General features: G+C 37.9%; 1 protein-coding gene across 4 annotated transcripts in view; it reads left to right on the top strand.

The window, feature by feature from the left end:
- The window catches only part of PCMT1 (protein-L-isoaspartate (D-aspartate) O-methyltransferase), a 35,303-nt gene extending 18,223 nt beyond the window's left edge, over positions 1–17,080 (top strand). For 2 of the 4 annotated variants that reach the window (XM_048936194.1, XM_048936192.1), the window contains exons 5-8: positions 2,794–2,914; positions 8,762–8,847; positions 9,912–10,081; positions 14,911–17,080. In XM_048936194.1, the coding sequence (XP_048792151.1) occupies positions 2,794–2,914; positions 8,762–8,847; positions 9,912–10,081; positions 14,911–14,923 (390 nt within the window). In that variant the 3' untranslated portion in view covers positions 14,924–17,080. Of the gene's footprint in view, positions 1–2,793; positions 2,915–8,761; positions 8,848–9,911; positions 10,129–14,910 lie in introns of all 4 variants that reach the window. The other 2 variants (XM_048936195.1, XM_048936193.1) reach the window with 1 other exon arrangement.
- Positions 17,081–18,322: the final 1,242 nt, after the last annotated feature.

Raw genomic sequence — 18,322 nt, 5'->3', positions numbered from 1 at the left:
TAGTACTAATTTATATTCTTCTTACATCTTTTCCTAGTAACTTCATATCAGATTATTCAGCCTATGCTTAAGAAATTCTCAGCGAGTCTATCCTCTTTAGCATCAAGAGAAAAAAAGATGAGAAATTTTGTTTTATGATGACTGTAACTACAGTTTTTCCTGACTGTTTTTTCTGGTGGAATATGATCAATTCTTCCTTCTCTGTTATAGGACTTAGCTTTACAACTAGCAGAGGACTTCACTAAAATGCCCAGCTGGAGCTTTTTTTCTTTTTCTGAACTTAATTTGGAATATGGTGATGCAGATGACAAATTCTCATTTGTTCTTTCACTACTTAAATTTTACTATTTTCAAGCGTTGATCTGTTGAATCTTCATGTCCCGTATTAAGAGCTAGATAAGAATGTTTAGGATTCAATAATACATTAGTAAAAGTCTGTGTGCAGTTTTTCAAGAATGCTAACTGCCACGTTAAAAAAGTAAATTAAAAAAAGTGAAATAAGTTCATCAAACTGCTGTCTGCAGGAAATATTAAATGCCATTTCTTTAACTTACTGTTTTTAGTCCAACTCTATAGTCGGTCTAGCTTAGATAATCAAATGCAACAAGTGCTAGTAGCATGCATAAGGGATTTGAGTCCTACAGGTGTTGAAGTTTTCATCAAAGATGTGTGTTTATTCATTAGAAATGTTGAATGTATAAAATGCCATGTTAGGTAAGATGTTTGTGACACGTGGTTGTGCACTTTTTTTCTTTTAAAACAATTGCATGAGAAAAGCTGAGGAAAACGTGCAAGGGGAAAAAAAAGTCAGAATTATCACAAAAAGGAAATCTCTTCAATTCTGCTAAGGTTAACCACACTATTTATCACCGTGTGACTGTTATGTTCCTCTTCGGAATTCCGCCAGAATTTCTTTCTTGGTGGTGTTGTGGAATGCCTTACAAACACACGTTTTGTGGAGCATATTGAACAAATACTTTTTTCCGTTCGATAGCATTATTACTGTGTAACACCACTTGAATCGACGTAGATAAGAGTACATACTGCTCAGACTCAGTTTTCTTCTTGTATAAAAACTCTAACACACTACCATCGTTCCAGGTGATGTACTTTCAAGCTTCAGTTAGCCTTTTCCTATCAGAATTCAGTTGGAGGTATGCTTACTGGCCATACTTCTCAGTCTGCTTGAGATCTAGAAGGAACATCTGGTATTTGTGGCATAAGCTGCTGAGTGCACATTGATGTCATGGCGGCTTTACTCCTGCGAGACTAGTCTCCCTTGTAGCATTCCTAGAGGGCATTTTATTTACTTTAGTGTGGATTTCTGTGACATTACCCTGAAGGGCCTGTATTGTATATTTCGCCGGCTTTTGGTACATTCCTGCAAACAGTAGCCTCTAGGTGTTATAGTGAAAACTTGCCATGTGTCTTGTTCTGTTTCACATGCTAGGCCAGTCTTGTTCCAACTGAAATAGAAGAGCTAGTACCGCTCTTTCTGTGTTTTTAAAGTAGGACTTGGTCATGAGGGAGTTCTCTTAAATTTTCATGTCTTAGAAAGAGTAAAATAAAAGATACAGAAGCATTACTGACATATTCAAATGTGGCCATTATAAGGCAGAGTTGTGTGACAACATGGACTTCCAGAACGTATTTTGCTATTGAGTTCTTTGAAATGGATCCTGCAAAAGGTTTTCCTATTCTATGGTTTGGATTATTTTTCTCCTCTCTCCAAGACTGAAACATTTTTTCTGGAATAAAGGCACAATTCCAGAACAGAAGCTATTTTTTTTTTTTTTTTTTTTTTAGGATGATGCTCTTTAAAAGTATGTTAATTTTGGAGACCTGTTTCCCCTGAAAATACACAGACCTTTTATGTGTGAGTTACAAGCTCTCAAAAGTTTTGCTCTCCTAGTGGAAGAGAGCTGTAAATATGAAATCACAGAATGTCCTGGGTTGAAAAGGACCACGATGACCATCGAGTTTCAACCCCCTGCTACGTGCAGGGTCACCAACCACCAGACCAGGCTGCCCAGAGCCACATCCAGCCTGGCCTTGAATGCCTCCAGGGATGGGGCATCCACAACCTCCTTGGGCAACCTGTTCCAGTGCATCACCACCCTCTGAGTGAAAAACTTCTTCCTAATATCTAACCTAAACCTCCCCGTCTCAGTTTAAAACCATTCCCCCTTGTGCTGTCACTATCCAACCTCGTAAATTCATGAATATTCACATATGCAAGAGGTTAGATGGAAGTTGTCCCTGTTAACTGTTAAATTTGACTCTAAAAAATTAGAACCCTTGAGATAACTTAGAACAAAATGTGTGACTTAACTATTTTCTCTGAAATAAGGTTTTTCTCTTTAGAAAAAAAAACAAATAAACAATTCACAACATAATTTTTAAGGAAGTTTACTTGGAATGGAAGGACATTAGTTCCAGTCTTTGTCCTTGAAGTCCTTGCCTCTTATTGGATGTAATACATATACTCATTGTATAATTTGGCTTCCAAAAATTCAGAGGAGAAATCCCCACTGATATTTTAAATTGACTGAATTGATTCTTAAAAAGTTTACTGTAGCAAACATAAGTGTTAGCTGGTGAGCTTTAGTTAGTGGTTGCTTGTAGCAGTCAGAATGTGTAATTTTAAGCAGTGTTATTAATAGCATTGGTAAGGTACTACCACTTTGCTGATTTGTTTTTGTACTAGAGAAATGGGCTGAAGAGATGGAAATTCTGATTCTATAAGTAAACCATAATTAGCAGAATTTATTCAACTGTATATTTTTATTTCAGGTTGGTCCCAAAGGACAAGTTGTAGGAATTGATCATATCAAAGAACTAGTAGATGACTCAATAAATAATGTCAAAAAAGACGATCCCACATTGCTGTCTTCAGGAAGAGTGAAACTGATTGGTGAGCATCAGACTCTGATATACTTATTACTTAAACTGGTATTCTTTCTAACAGCTGGTTGAAAGTGACTAGAGTTTGAACGTGAGTAAAAATTCTGATATAAGAAGTTAAACCAAAGGAAGAAGGGCCAATTAACTAAAGAAGGAAGAGCCAATTCTTTTGGCCTTTGAAAAACACCATCTTTGCACCCTTTTGAGAATATGGCTTCTGGCAATCTTAAGGAATATGTACTCGTTTTATTATGAAAGCTGAACATGCAAGCGTTTTCTGATGAAAATACTTTTCATGCTAAAGCACAGTCATGTTAGTTTGCTTTTTAAAATTGGGCTTCAATGCACAGATTTAAATGTGCTGTCATCTAAATTTGAACACTTTAACAGAGCATTCATACTTCTGATATAGTAATTGAGAAAGCTGCAAGCAGAGGGTTGAGTGGAAAAAATAGTAGATTGGTAATACGCATCACTGAAGCTTCTCAGTTGTTTTTAAAATTAACAGTGTTTCTGTTTGAGGGAAGTGATTAATGGATGCAAACTAGTTTAAATGAGAGTTGCTAGTTGAAATAATGCTGAAATTATGCAAGGAGAGAATTGTTATTTGTGTTACGTGACTTAAGGGGAAAAGATACCTGTTTTTCTCAGTAGAGTCGAAGCTGGCAGGAGGAAAGCATTTCCCTTGTTATCATCATTCCCTTTGTTAAGTTTAAAAAAAGTTGAAGATCTGGGTTATTTTGGGGCCATTCTTTTGAAAGTGCTTGGAAATATTATGGTTTGTGATGTTTAGCTCTTACCTTAGTTTCTTCCAGTTTGGTTCCTGGATTTCTTTTTTTTTTATTTTTCCTTAAATGATGATCTTCTAAATCTTTCTGGAATAAGCACATCAACACATGTACTTGGACACTATCTTATACAATTTTACATCACTGTGAACACTTATGACTTCTTTTTGAAGAAATTTAAGGTGTAACTGAGACTGAGAATTGAGAGAGGAGGTAAGGGGATAACTTCTATTGGTGCTGTACAAGAGCAAATTGACTCCAGTTTCTAGTTATACCTGAGACAAACTTTGATGCTCTCCGGAATCTGGAGTTCTAAGTAAATGTCATCACCAATATTATGTTTGACTGTGTAGCAGCATAACTAAGAGACTTCTGACTAGTTCTGTTGTGAGATGCATTAAATACAGGGGGAGGAGTAGCAGGAATGTGAACTAGATGGATAATAATAATGCTTCAGTTGTGCTGGACTCCTGGGAATATTATGATGTGGAGCTAGAATCAAGATAGAGCTGTTTAAAACCAACAAACAAAAAAACTTGAAAAGGCAGAGTTATTTGGTGGTAGGAACTGCATGAATTAAAACAAATGAAGCCAGTGGTTAGTCTTTGACGGGTATGTCTGAAACATTCTCCACTGTTTTGTTGCACCACAGACTTACTGCAGTGACATTTCAGAAGCACCAGTGTTATTTTTCAGTGCAACTGCATTGTAAACTGGGGAATAGGTATCCTTAGGCTGTGTCTAAGCGTAGGTTGGGTTTTGTTTTGGTTCAGGAGATTGCTTTTTGAGGTGAATCTCTCAGCCATTCCCATGAAAGCATACATGGAGAGCACAAACTTTGATTCATTGTGGATGAAACTACACTGGATGATGTGCTCTGAGAATATGGTCACATAAAGATAACAAATAAGACTAGGACCAGATCAAAACAGTCATTCTGAAATGCATGTGTTGCACAGACATTAAGTCCTGAGCACAAATTGTTTTGCTGTATGGATTTACTGCTCTTGTGCTTCACTGTTTGCTGATGCAGAAGTGAAATTCCTCTAAGCACAGTGAAGTAATTTTCTTCTGTTTTGTACTCATGCTGCAGTTCTCTGTGAAGCAGGTTTGTGTAGAGACACTGAAGGCTCGAGTACCATTACAAGCAGATCAGATCTAGGTTCAGAAAGAAGGTACAAAACCCTTTCATGGGAGAAATAATGATTTCCCCTCCGTCCTGTCCCAGTGATTATTTAGTTCATTGTCACGCTGCATGTTAAGGGAAATTTGAGTAGGATTTTTCAAGCTGTGAATGCAAGCTCATAATTTGAACCATTTCCTCTTGGAAATTGAATAAAGTAACAATTTGGGTCGCAATGAATATATGAATGCTGGCTTGGAAAAAAAAAAAGTTAGTTGTCCTTTGAATATCTGAAAGTGTGTTCACGTAGGAGTTGGACTTGACGATCCTTATGCATCCCTTCGCTCCCTTGGGGTATTCTATGATTGCGAGTAGTGATGTGCCTGGACACAGTAATTTTGGTTTGGGCTATTGATTTTAAGAGGAAATTCTGTGGATGTTTTACTTCCTTCTACTGCTGTCAGTGATACAGTGTGCAGAGATCATTTTCACAGACTTTTCTAGGCAGGACACAAAGTGTGTTTAAGTCTCAGAGTATGTACATTCTTCTTCAGAAGGCAATTTAGCCAATGATGACTTTAATTGCTGGTAGTACCAGGGCTTCTACGTGGCGCCTGCTGATGAATCTAAGGGAATGCAGGTCTCCCTGCTTCTCTAGCATCCTTCAAACCAGTATCTGCTTGTCTGAGCTGAAAAAGTCTTTCTCCCTTGCATTCTCTGATTGGAACAGAGTCAACACAGTAACATGTCACTACTCGTTAGAGGAGGTGTACTGTGCTACTAGGATGTAAGTGAATGTAATTGGTACTGTTAGCTGCACTGAGGCTGTTGTTTTTGTTATAAGCCACTTTGGCAGGATCAGAGAGATTAGGTCCTGAAATTACTGGAGCTTTCATCTTCTTTACAAGTAACAGTAATGGAAGATGGTGAAATCACAGAATCACAGAATGGCCAGGGTTGGAAGGGACCTCAAGGATCATGAATCTTCAAACCCCCTGCCACATGCAGGGCCACCAACCTTACATTTAATACTAGACCAGGCTGCCCAGGGCCCCATCCAATCTGGCCTTGATCACCTCTAGGGATGGGGCATCAACAACCTCTCTGGGCAGCCTGTTTCAGCACCTCACCACTCTCTTTGTAGAGAACTTCCTGACATCCAACCTAAATCTTCCCTCCCTCAACTTAAAACTGTTTCCCCTTATTCTGCAGTTGTCAACCCTTTCAAAGAGTTGATTCCCCTCCTCTTTGTAGGCTCCCTTTAGGTACTGAAAGACTACAATGAGGTCACCCCACAGCCTTCTTTTCTCTAGGCTGAACAAGCCCAGCTTGTGTTCCTAGTGAAAAGGGTGATAGCCATGAGTTCTCTTGAATCGTTGGTGGTTTCTGCTTGGAAGCCTCCAAACTGTGAAGAAAGGGGCTTGTGCTACTCAGAATTTGTGATGTGTGGAAAGAAAGCACTTTAAAAGGCACCTCAGCAACTGGGGAAACGTGCAGTATTACTGTCTGTAAGCTTTGGGTGTAAAGCATACATGCAGGGTCTTGCTTCAGGACCTAATATGAAAGACAACAAATCTCTGGTTTTAACTATTACAAAATGCTATCCAGATCTTCCTGCCATGGTCACCATGTAATTATTCTCTTGTGATTTGATGGAAGGCAAAAAGTCAAGTTTCCAGCTCCTGGCCAGAGGTGCAGAACTTCCTTTGATTCATTCAGCCTTTTTATTAATCTCTAATGATAGTAGCTGCCTTTCAGAAGTCAAAGCTCAGTACTAAGGCAGCAAACCCCAAGCTACTTGTGCTGAGCAGAGAAGTATCTTTATTATCCTTCTTGCTTTTTCTTCTTGAACTGATAACTAAAACTTTTGCACTCACTGAATATGAATTTATGAATGGCTTAGTATCACTTGCTTATTTTTTTTCCTGAAGAACTCCAGAGAGAACATTGTGTAAAGCCTAACATGAACTGAACTTACTTTTGGTTGGATCTAAATACCGTGGATACAATATTCACTTAATTTTTCAAACCTTAATTCAGATTCCAGGCTGTCTTGTAACACACAGTCAGTGATTAAAGACATTCCTGTTAACTTCATTTTCCTTTGAATTCTGTGCTAGTTTGGGTTATCACATTGTAGTGACTGACTATCAGACTTGCCTGGCTGTGCCACTCACCCACTCTTTCATTCCCTCTTCACAACAGGACAGGTAGATGACAGATCTCACTGATCAAGCTAAAGATAGAGATCAGTGACTGATTGCTGTGACTGGCAAAGCAAACTACTTGGGGAAAAGTATTGTATTGCCAATTAAAAATAGAATAGGACAGTGAAAAGTAAGCTATAACACCTTTCCCTTCTCAGCATTTGCTACCAAAATGTTGGCATGTAAACCCAACACACAGATTTATGTCAGATTAACATAACTAAGGTCTTTGGAAGTTTTATTGGCTGTATTTCAAAGGAACCTACAGTTTCAGCATTTGGAAGTTCATAGATGAAGAATCAAAGTGACTTCTTTTGCCTGATTCTGTCTGTTCCAGGCTTATTTCTGACAAGTAGATTTCTGTAGAACTTGCCAGAGGTTACAGTTATTTTATACAGTCTTGGGCTCTGATTTTTTTTCTCCTAAATAATCTCTTCCATTCTGCTCTTTTGAGAATAGTGAGAGTATGGCAAGCTGCTTTATCTGTATAGGTACTAATATTTGTCTCGCACATGAGTAACTGTGAATAATGTATATTTATTTTTTGAATTTTGAATGCAATAATTAGTTTTGTTCCACTGATTTTAATGTTTTATCCAATCCATCACAGGCCTGTTGGTCTCTCTGGTGTGGGCCTTCTGTGATGACATGCTAAAAGGAGGAATAGGCTTACTGTGAGAATTAGTACATACAGCGCATGAGCAGATTTTGTGTGGCTTTCTGCTTTATGTATTTATGGCAGGTACTTAATGTGACCAAAGCAGAGATCATTGAACTTTGAACAATGAGTTTACTTTTTCAGTTTGAGCTCAGATGTAACTCTGGCCTAGGTGACCTAAAAACTTGTATCTTTCAACCTTCAGAATGGCTATTTACATATAGGTCTTTAGATGATTATACATCTTTACTTTAAATGAGGTTGTCAGCTGAAGCAGTAGAAAGTGGGTGAAAAGGTTTCACTGTTTCCATATTTGATTTACAGACTAATGAAGAGATTGAGACTAACTCGTTTGGTCCGTGCAAACCACTTGTTTTCTGGCACTGTGAAGACAAATTCTGTAATGATGCTTACAAACATGACTTTGTCCTGTGCATGTATGTCTTCAGAAGTGAGATACCCATCTGTTGTAGTGTGTGTGCCTGTCCAGCACAAAGTGCTGCTCTTCTGTGTCCCATTTCCTTCCAGATTAATTATTGCAGAATGCTCAGTGGGGTGGTATGAAACATCTGTACTGGGATGCTTCTCCATGAGCTGAAACTGGTTCTGTATCCTTTTGAGTAACATAGTCTTCCAACTGGCAGAGCAGTTATAGGTGTATAGTCCATGTGAATACCTAGTTTGTCCTTTCCTTGTCTTGGGAGCCTTATACGTACTTCTGAGACTTAATGGCCGAAGCTTGTGATCTGCTTTATAGTTAAGGACAGCATAAGCAAAAATAAGGCGAAGCATATTTTCTCCGAGGGTAAATGAAGGGAAAGTCACATCTGTTGGAATGATAGGACACATCTGCTTAGGTGTCTTTTCTGGATGGGCAACGTGTCTCCAAGAGCTTTCAGAATAATTCAGTGCTTTCTGATTTCTTGTGTTATGCTACTTATTGTGTGTGTATGTGGTTTTTGTTGCATTTACTTTATAGCTATGTTAATATTTTTATATTGACTTCATATTACTTTGACTAAGCAGATTTTGAGTTGGAAAACCTTTGAGAAGGTTAAAAAAAAAAAGTGTTTTCTTGCAGTGGGAGATGGAAGAATGGGATATGCAGAAGAAGCTCCCTATGATGCAATTCATGTAGGAGCTGCAGCACCAGTTGTGCCCCAAGCAGTAAGCCATTTATGTTTTTGTGTGTGTTATTCATTAATCTCTTAGCTGTAAAAAACATTTTATATACTTAAATATGTAAAATACTTCAGAGAGTTGCACTGCTGGGCAGTATCAGTGGGTAGGATGCTGTTAGAGCATGGTCTGTATTGGATTTCTGGTTGGTTTGCTGAAGGCTGCGTGTTCTAATAACTTTCCTGTAGACATGTTTTAAATTGTCAGGTGTAGAAATCAGTGCTACAGCAATGGAATATTTTCCTTAATAAATTGTTTTTGTCATAATTGAATGACAAAATTTAAATATTTGTTTCCCAGGTTCTGAGACATTGGGCCTGTTGGAAAAATAATGTGCTCAGCTGGAAATATGGAGCGCATATATTTTTATTTACCAGCTTCTGGGAACTACTGATCAGCTGTAATTAACCACCTTCTTAATTATAAAAACAAAAAGAGGTTTCCAGGCAATTCTCTCATGTTCTGTGTTTCTTATCACTTAACATTCATATAGAATAGTTTCATTAAGTGTTGTTCCATTAACAGAATAAAAGAAAAGCTTTTAGGTAACCCATGTGTTTGATAATTTGAAATTATTCAAGAAAGACAATGTCACAGATGTCAAATTGTATTCTAAGGGCACGAGAGTCATTTATCCCACAAAATGTTAGACAGTGGGCCTGTACCAATAAGTAATAAGTATCAAACTTTTATATCTAGCAGTTTAAAAAGAATTTACTGTTTTTAAAAAAAAAATAATATATATGTATAATAACAGTTAATGGTTTTGATGTGTTTCCCATCTTGTATAGAAACTAAAACTGCATCTGACACAACCCAATTTTTTTACCTTATTTTGGAATTACATGAAATTACTGTGAATGTGTTTTGCAATGTTGATTTTTGCCATGTTGTCATGTTTCTCATTTTCGGTGTTTTATTGTTAATTGAAGTAGTTATCTACTGCGTAATAGCAGATAAACAATATGGCAAAGCTGCTCATGTAATGTTATCAATGTTGGATCCAGCTTCTCTAAGTGGCTGGTTACATTCTAATTTCTGTTGTGTTCTAGCTTATAGATCAGTTAAAACCTGGCGGAAGATTGATATTACCAGTTGGTCCTGCAGGGGGAAACCAGATGCTTGAACAGTATGACAAACTAGAAGATGGCAGTGTCAAAATGAAGCCTCTGATGGGAGTGATATATGTGCCTTTAACAGATAAAGAGAAGCAGTGGTCCAGGTGGAAGTGATTTTCTGTTCCACTTACTTCTTCCACATACACGCAAGGTGAAAGGGTGTGAATTTTAAGCAGATAGACTGCAAGGCCTGCGTTTGCTGCTGTCATTGCTTTCTGCTGCTCCATACCATGAAAAGTGACTCAGTTTGCATTACTACATCAGCAAGAGGAGGTTATGCAAAGTTTAAGTTAAATTAAAAGCAGAAAAAAATATTGCATGAGTTGCACTTTGTCTCTTTTGGACTCATGTTTTCTTCAGTTTTGGTGTGTTGAAGTTACTTTTTTCTTTTTAGTTTTTTAAAATAGAATATTCTCTACGTTAAAACTTCTTTTAATGAACTCTTCATAAGCAACTTGCCAAATAGGGTAAAGTGTAAAATACTACTGAAGAATAAATATAGTGTAAGTTAGTGGTAATTAGCTGTTCATTTTTTTATTTTCCTGAAATGTCACAAGTTAAGAGAAAGCTCTGTAAAATCCTTAGGGGGCAACATAGATTATCTTCTTAATTCCTTTTTCTCAGCCTCTAAGCAGCAGAAAGTGAAGAAGCTAATCCCCTCTTTTGTGTAGCATGAGTGTATTTGAGTAGTGTTCAGAACACTTTCTCAGACTTGTTAATAAATCTGTCACCTGTCTCTGGGGATATGTTTGAGTTCTACAATGGAGCAAGCTCTCAAGGCCTTTCTAGAAATAGTAGACCTTCCAATGAGTTGAGCTGAATGAGCAGAAACACAGCATAGCACAGCTGCCAGCTTAAACTACTCTGTTTGTATGACACTGAACAAAGCAGCAGTCCTGTTTTGCTTCCTGCCAGAAAACATTTGTGAATGTGTTATCTGTTTTAATGAAGTGCACACATCTGTAATGAGCTCTGGAAACAGCTTTTGAGCTTTATATTTCTTGCATTTTTTTCTAGATATTCTGTGGTGTAGCTTATGATTTGGATACACAAACACTTCAACTTTAAGATATCAAGATGTCCATGAGAAAGTACAAATAAAGCAGTTAGTATTACTGCTGCCTGCTGAAACTTCACTGTAGTGTTTGTTGGATGGCTGTATAGTGGCTGTGTACAAATTAGTGTTAGAACATGAGTTATAAATGAGCTTAGATCAGATATTGCAAAACATACTTACTATTCAGATTTTCCGTATGTTATGCAAATTAATACTTTATCCTTGAACCTTAGCAGTGTTCTGTCAGCATGGTACTTGAGGATTTCTTGCCACTATATAAGGATTTGAAAGTCTCATTTTGTGATTACTTTCCTTCTCTGACAAATGTGACTGACTTTATTCAAATATGGAGTTTAGGCTTTGAAAAAGAATATTCTTCTTGAGCTATCTTTTTTTCCAGAGAGTTTTAAAGCACATTTTTCTGCTTTTCCATCTGACCTTATGATAGTAGCAGTTGTTTTTCCTCGCACCAATGAGTATTTTTATACAGTGTTTAAATAGTGTTTCTTGAAGGATTTCTGGATGCATGGAACCCACAGTGCTAATGAGGGTGTAGTATATTTAGGATCTTAGAATTCTAAAGTCTTCATATCTCAAGTGCACAGTTCTGTTCTCTGCTTTCTTTATTAGTGCAGGAAGAGGTAATGAGTTCTTTTGGATTTCATTCAGTCCTGTGTACTGGTTCTTTTGTTGTTTGTTTGGTTGGTTTCAATCTTTTCCCCACAGATTTTTTTTAAAAGTCTTTGATCTGTTCTGAAATACTTCATGATTTATTTTATTGTGTTAAAAACATATTGGTGTTATCAGAACAGATAAGCTTAGCCTGAAGTATGACCTTACAGTGGCATAAAGGCTTTTCTTCTGATGTATGTTTAATATGCTTCAGACTTGGAAATATCTGTGAAAAGACATCTCTGAAGTCCAGTTATTACAATATCTCCTTTCTTAAATTGTCCTTTGATCTGAAGAAAACTGCCATTCCCTTCCTGAGGAGCTGCCGTATTGTAGACTTTAAAGGAGGTGCTTACCTGTCTTTTTTTTTTTTTTTATACTTTTCCTGATTGGTTAGACCAAAGTGCTGGTCAGCCAACTGCTGCTAAGGAATCTCCTAATAATAATTCAGTATTTGCTATCTACGCTACCATCAAAGAAAAAAGAGGTGTGGTGTTTTTTTGGTTTTTTTGTTTTTTTTCCTGGGCTTCTTAGATTTCAGTTTATCTTTCCTAAACTGTTGAAGACCTGTGAGTGGAGGTCAGTGAAAGACTCACTTACTCTTCTGAAAGAGCTTAATTAGATCTCTCTGTAATAAAGAACTGAGTATAAGAGAGGCTCCTGCGGCTGTAGGTCCCAAATTAATTGGATTTGAATGGTGTGTGTGTGTGTGTATATATATATATATATATATTTTTTTTTTTTTGTTAAGAGGTCTTCAAGAATCCTTTATCCTTAGGTCAGTTCTCTTAGTTAACATCACATCAAGTGCTTTCATTCCTAAAGCAGGGAACTGCTTCATCATGTTCAGAATTGGTGTTCTTTCACAAAACAGTCGTAGCATGATAGCTTCTGATTCATACTGTTGAGGCCAAGATCAGTTGATGCTGTTTTGCAATGTGTATTTCAGTCTGCTAGCTAATTGCATTAGGTGAAAAGCTGTAAATGTTTTTCTTTAACATTTATGTACACACAGATAATAATGCACACATGAGCTCAGTTTCTCATAACTGTAAAAAATAAGCACTGCATGATTTTAACACACAGATGATGGATTGTTTTGGGCTGGCATGCTGTTGTTGGATTCAGAAGTAGTGAAGCCTGGGTGAAAAGTCCTTTGAGGGAGGCCAATCCCCTTACTACCACTGTATGTTTGAACGAACAAGAATATGAAAATCTGTATTTTGAAAGTGACATCTAAGATGTACTTCTTTTTTGTTGGGAACACCTTAAAGCAATGGGAGATTGGTTAACACACTGTCATGCCAATATAGCTCATCTGAATTCTAAGTACAAGTACCATTTTGTAAAAGAGAAAACCCTCAAATACATTAAGTTAGCTGGCAAAAACTTTGCCAAAATTTGTATATGAGTAATGTGCCATCTTTAATACTTCCAGAGCAAGTATAGGGTTTCTCTTTGGCTTTCAATTTTTTGAGGATCTAGCTTGGGTGTGAAGGATCCAGAAGTGTTTGGCACAGTAAAAGACCTGGCTTTTGCAAAGCTGTGAGAGTATGTGGTAGGATTCAGGATGCAAATCACATCAGCTATGAGGCATGTTGAGATTAAACCAGCAGTAACAGTAGTCATTATTTACATATTTTTTGATGTAAATATCAACAGGTGGCACAGCTCCTGGAAGCATTAGGGAAGAATGGAGTAATTGGCTAAGAGTCACCTGCACTGCGTTTTAATCTCTGTATCAGAGGTTCATTTATTTCATCTGTTTAAAGCAAATACCTACTCCGTGAAACATGCAAATACAGAGACCTTCCAAACATTTGGCTGTAAACAGATTTTTATCTTGCTGCTGCCAAGATTTGTCCTCCCTTTTGCTTTTTTCTGCTTTTTCAATTCTTGTGACACTCTGAAGCTGTATTATCAGTACCTGTGCTATAGAAGGCAGTGCAAAGTGCAAAGAATGCAAATATTTTTCTAACAAATCATAAGATTTGTATTCCAGCTGCATTAGATAGAACTGGTTGCAGAAGCCTTATCAGTTGCTTTTAAAATGATGTGCATGTTGCCATTCCACGCTCTATGGTTTGTGAACAGTAACGCCTTTGTAACTTCAAAGCTTTTGCTTGTGTGCACGTAGCACTATATTTTTTTTGTGGGTTAGTTTGCATGATAGATGGAAATACTGGTGTGTACTGAGCCAGCAATCACATTAGTGAGGTTTTTGTTAACTCGAACATTAACTATGGCTAATGAGAGCAATGCACTTACTAAAAGAAAGTGCAGTAAGCCCAGTTTATAGATTGCTTGTGCCTTGTGGATGGAAGAGGGGAAAAGCAAACACTTCTGATTAAGTTTTCCAGTGTTTGTAGTGCCAATGCACTGCTTTCAGATTTGATGAGCATCTGGCATTAAAGTTAATGCTTTGGAAATATTTAAACAAATCACCAATATAAGATAATTTCACTGCTGGAATATGGGTTCTATGGATTCCCTGTTTCAGTGTGTTTTGCAGGATGTGTAGAAATGAAAGCCTGCATTTTCCTGTGTCATCACAGTGATTTAGAGACTTCTTGAAGCATCCTTTCTCCTCCTTGAATTTACTTCTGATGTAACAACTCCCTTTCTAAATCACACACTATGATTTAGTGTTTTGGGAGCTAATACAGTTCCTCTGAGAAAGAAATAAAATAGTTGATGTAGACTTTATGATGTTGATGTGAGGTTGATGGACTGGATCTTTTGAGGTCCTTTCCAATCCCTGACATTCTGAATTCCCAGCTTTCTTAAGAGACTGTAACTGCAGTTAAGCTTGTCTCTTTGGTAGCTACAATGAATGATTTTTGCCAGTACTGTCTAGTAATCTGGCTCTGTTTCTTGCCAGTATGGAGCGAGTGGAGGTTGGATGACAGCCAGCTATGTAACTTCAAAAAAAATTACTGATTCTGGTGGTGTGGCAGACGTTCACTTGAGTAAACGATCTATTTGAAGTAGAGAAGGGACTTGTATTTCACAATAGGTCACACAATTGAGACAGTATGAGATTGCTGTTGCCTTTCCTTTTTGACTAAATGCTTGAAGAGATTTCTGAAATTTTGCCAATTTGTTTGAGCCTTTAAATGTGTTCTGATACAGGAACAAGACTTTTCAAATCTAATTTCCAGAGAGATTAGAAGTATAACTACTGTGTGTGTTTTCTTTCTGCAGGGATGAATTGTAAAAGCTACATCATCTTGACCCAAACATAGTGTTACAGTGGACTGCTCATCTCCAGTTCTAAAAGCTTTTTGAAAACCAACAGCATTGCAGCTTGTTTTGGACTTCGTTATACTGTTGTTATCAGCATGGAAAAGCGTGGTGTTTGTTTTATTTTTTTAGATGCTCGAGGCAAATCTGATAAAGACATGGTAAAAAGTTTTATGTGGGCACTGTTTTATTTAACATGCCTTTATTTTACTCTCATCTGTTTGAAGTGAATTTCTGCAGATGAACTGTGGATGAAGATCTATAGCTTGTGAACTCTAATTTTGATGGGGGTACTTGAACACTCTCACTTCTCTTGGCTCCCGTGTCCCTTGGTAAAACTGCTTCTGTGCACCTTATGACACTACATAGGCAATACCAGGTTTTCTGTGTTCCAATGTCTGCTAGATGCTACTAAAAGGAAATGAAATTTTTTTTTAAGCTTTTGACATGGTGTCATAGACTAGCATGTAGTAGATACAATCAGCTGCTTTATTACCTTAAAATCAGGCATTTGTATATATTGAATTTGAAAACATCAAAGTTGGCTGCTCTTACTAAATATTGCTGTTTGAGTTGGACATAAAAGACGTGGTTTTCCCTTTCTTTCTAAAATTAGTTAATGAAAACCTGAAACTCTGTTTTGGTTTACAGCTCACTGCTGTTACAGTAAACATAGATTTACCTCCAAAAATACATGAGAGCTGCATCCCAGTCACTGGGATAATAAGGCTAAAAACAAGAGGGAGTTTGTGCTTGTGTGGAGGACTACGGTCAGTATGTGGCAGACATACAGATCTTTGCATTATTTAAAAATAGGAAACAGATCAATATCTAGTCTGGTTCAAAGCGAAAGTTGCTTTTGATAAGGCCATGTGCTGAATTAATGTTCTCTTTTTTTTTCTGACTCTGGACACTCTGAAAAAATTCCATTCTTTTGAAAAGCAAACTGTTGTTATGCAAGGAAAACATGTGTGATACATGTAGAATGGGTAGAGAATCCCAGACTCTTACCTACAGTTGTTCAACTTTCATGTAGAAGAATCATTGGAAGGCTATAAATTTTTTTTTCTGCCCCAAGTTTTCTGTTTTATATAGGAAAATGCAAAGCAGTACAGCAAATTGAGCTGCTTTGGAAAAGTGGAGAAGCATGTCTGATTCTTCTTGCTCAGATTGGAGCAACTGGGAAATATTGTAGGCAGCATGTTGTTGTTTTCTTTTTAATGATAAAAAGGATTATAGAATAAAATAACCAGTATAAACACAGCCATCGTGATCACTGTAAAAAGCATTTGGATGCCTGTGGCGGAACAGCTATGTTTTGTGATAGGATTAATCACTGAAAGCACAAAGGCTAAAAAATTCAAAGGCCTCTGGGTCTGAAAGAGGTAACATTTTAAATAACCTTCCCTGCGAAGGTCGGCACAATCCCATTCCTGTGTGAAAGTGATGTATCAATTCACATAGATGTTTGGAAGTCAGTGTACCACCTCCCGATCTGGCCACAGTCTGGGAGCACACAGACTGATCTTATAAAGGAATTACTACAGCGTGTATTCTAGAAAACACAGTTCAGAAAAACCCATCTGCGTCTGAATTTGTACTAACCCACAATCAACTGTGAATCTAGTTGTTGGTGTTGAAGTGAACTATCTTAAATGATGCATGCTCATGTTCAGCCTTTTGGTCACTGTATCATTCAGTTTGAGTTCAGCTTTATTTACATCATCTCACTAATTAGTCAAAGGAAAGATAAGAATTCAACTGTCTCCAAATTTTTGTCTCTGGACACAGTAACAAGCTAGCCTAAGGCAGCTTAGAGGTGACGGAGCTGAGACCTGGCAACAGCTCTGTGAGGAAAACACTTCAGGGACCAAGGCTGCGACAAGGCACCTGTTCTGCAGAAGGAATTGATGGCAGTAGGGGTGCTTGGGCAGGGTGGAGCATGCAGGGGCAGCGTTTAGGAACTGGGGAATGAAGACCCCTCCGTGGTGGAGCAATGGTTCTGAAGTACAAGCTTCTTGGAGAAGAGGACAAGTTGATGTGCAGAAGAGTTGAAGAGCTTGAATAAATGCTGTGTGAAATGTCTGAATTGCTACTTTGCCAAATAAATTGAGAGGAAGCTGTATTTAGATGTCCGGGTTTATTTCTTTATTTCTAAAATCTTTGCCTTCACAAGACTTCGCATATCCAATAAGAAAGCAAGCCTGTGTAAGAAATGCTAAATGACCAGAATCGTGTCCATTTTTAGTTAGTTAATGTGCTGCAGCACATGGCAGCAGTTACCAAGTCTGGTGTGTAAATGCAGTTGTGTGGTGCTTATTGGAGTTTCTTACAGTGGACACCAGCATGTTTGGAGAGCACATGCATGGGTTTTCACCAAGCCTGTTAGTTCTGTATGTGTGCAGTGTTGTTCCTCTATGGCTGAGGGCAGCTGCCTGGTCTAGTTGTAGGGTTCTGGGCTTTCCTTTCTAACTACAGGGCTGCTGTGTAGTTATGGACATCGCTGATCCATTGCAGTTGTGGGGAACAGCATGGCTGAAGAAAGTTGTTCTGAATTTAATGTCAGTGCCATCTCCTTTGTGCATTAGGAACTGGAAGGTATGAAAAACTGTGTTAAAATTTCCTGCTCTATCATCTTTAAAATGGGTTTACGTGCTTTGAAACCTGTAAAAGGTTATTTCTGCCATGGCTTTCTGTGGTGGCTCAGTGCTTCAGGCTTCTCCGTGCTCCAGAGGTCCAGAGCAGCATTTGGTGCCCTGAGGGTGTTTCTGCTGTGTTGCACGTTGCTCTATGTTCTTGTGTCCTACCTGAGCTAACTAGCAGCTGAAAAATACATGGTAAAGGTAATTCTACACATTTCCCCCACCCCCAAATATTCCCTGTTTACAAATACTTTTGCCTTTTCTTACTCTGGCCAAACTGTTTTGTGGGCTCTATTTTTCTTTCAGAGTAATCCCAATGTATTAATTGCCTCTGTGATCTGTCAGCTCTCTTTGAATCTTTTCTAGCTTTTTCCCATTGCTTGTACTATTTCAGCTTTTGCCACTAGAAAGCAAAATAATCAGTTTCCAGCATGGGGAGGCCATTGTGTTGTGCTGTGTTTGTGCTGCCCTGTTCCCTGCCAGCCACCCACCAGTTTGCAGTTTGGACTGGAACTTTATGCTTTATTTAGGGTTTTAAAAACAAGTGGAGCATCATGCTGACCTGTTTCAGCCCTCTAGTTTTGCAAATGTGCTTCTGGAACTGCTCTTCTGTAATGTTGCAAGACCATGGAAGGTGTGGGGCCTTCAGACTGTTCAGAATGGGACTGCATAGAAAAATGGGATTCCAAATTGCAGATACAGTTCAGGTAGGCACTGCCTGATACTTGGAA

This window comes from Lagopus muta, chromosome 2 (genome assembly GCF_023343835.1).
Source record: "Lagopus muta isolate bLagMut1 chromosome 2, bLagMut1 primary, whole genome shotgun sequence".
NCBI lineage: Eukaryota > Metazoa > Chordata > Aves > Galliformes > Phasianidae > Lagopus > Lagopus muta.
This window is presented reverse-complemented; position numbering and strand designations above follow the sequence as displayed.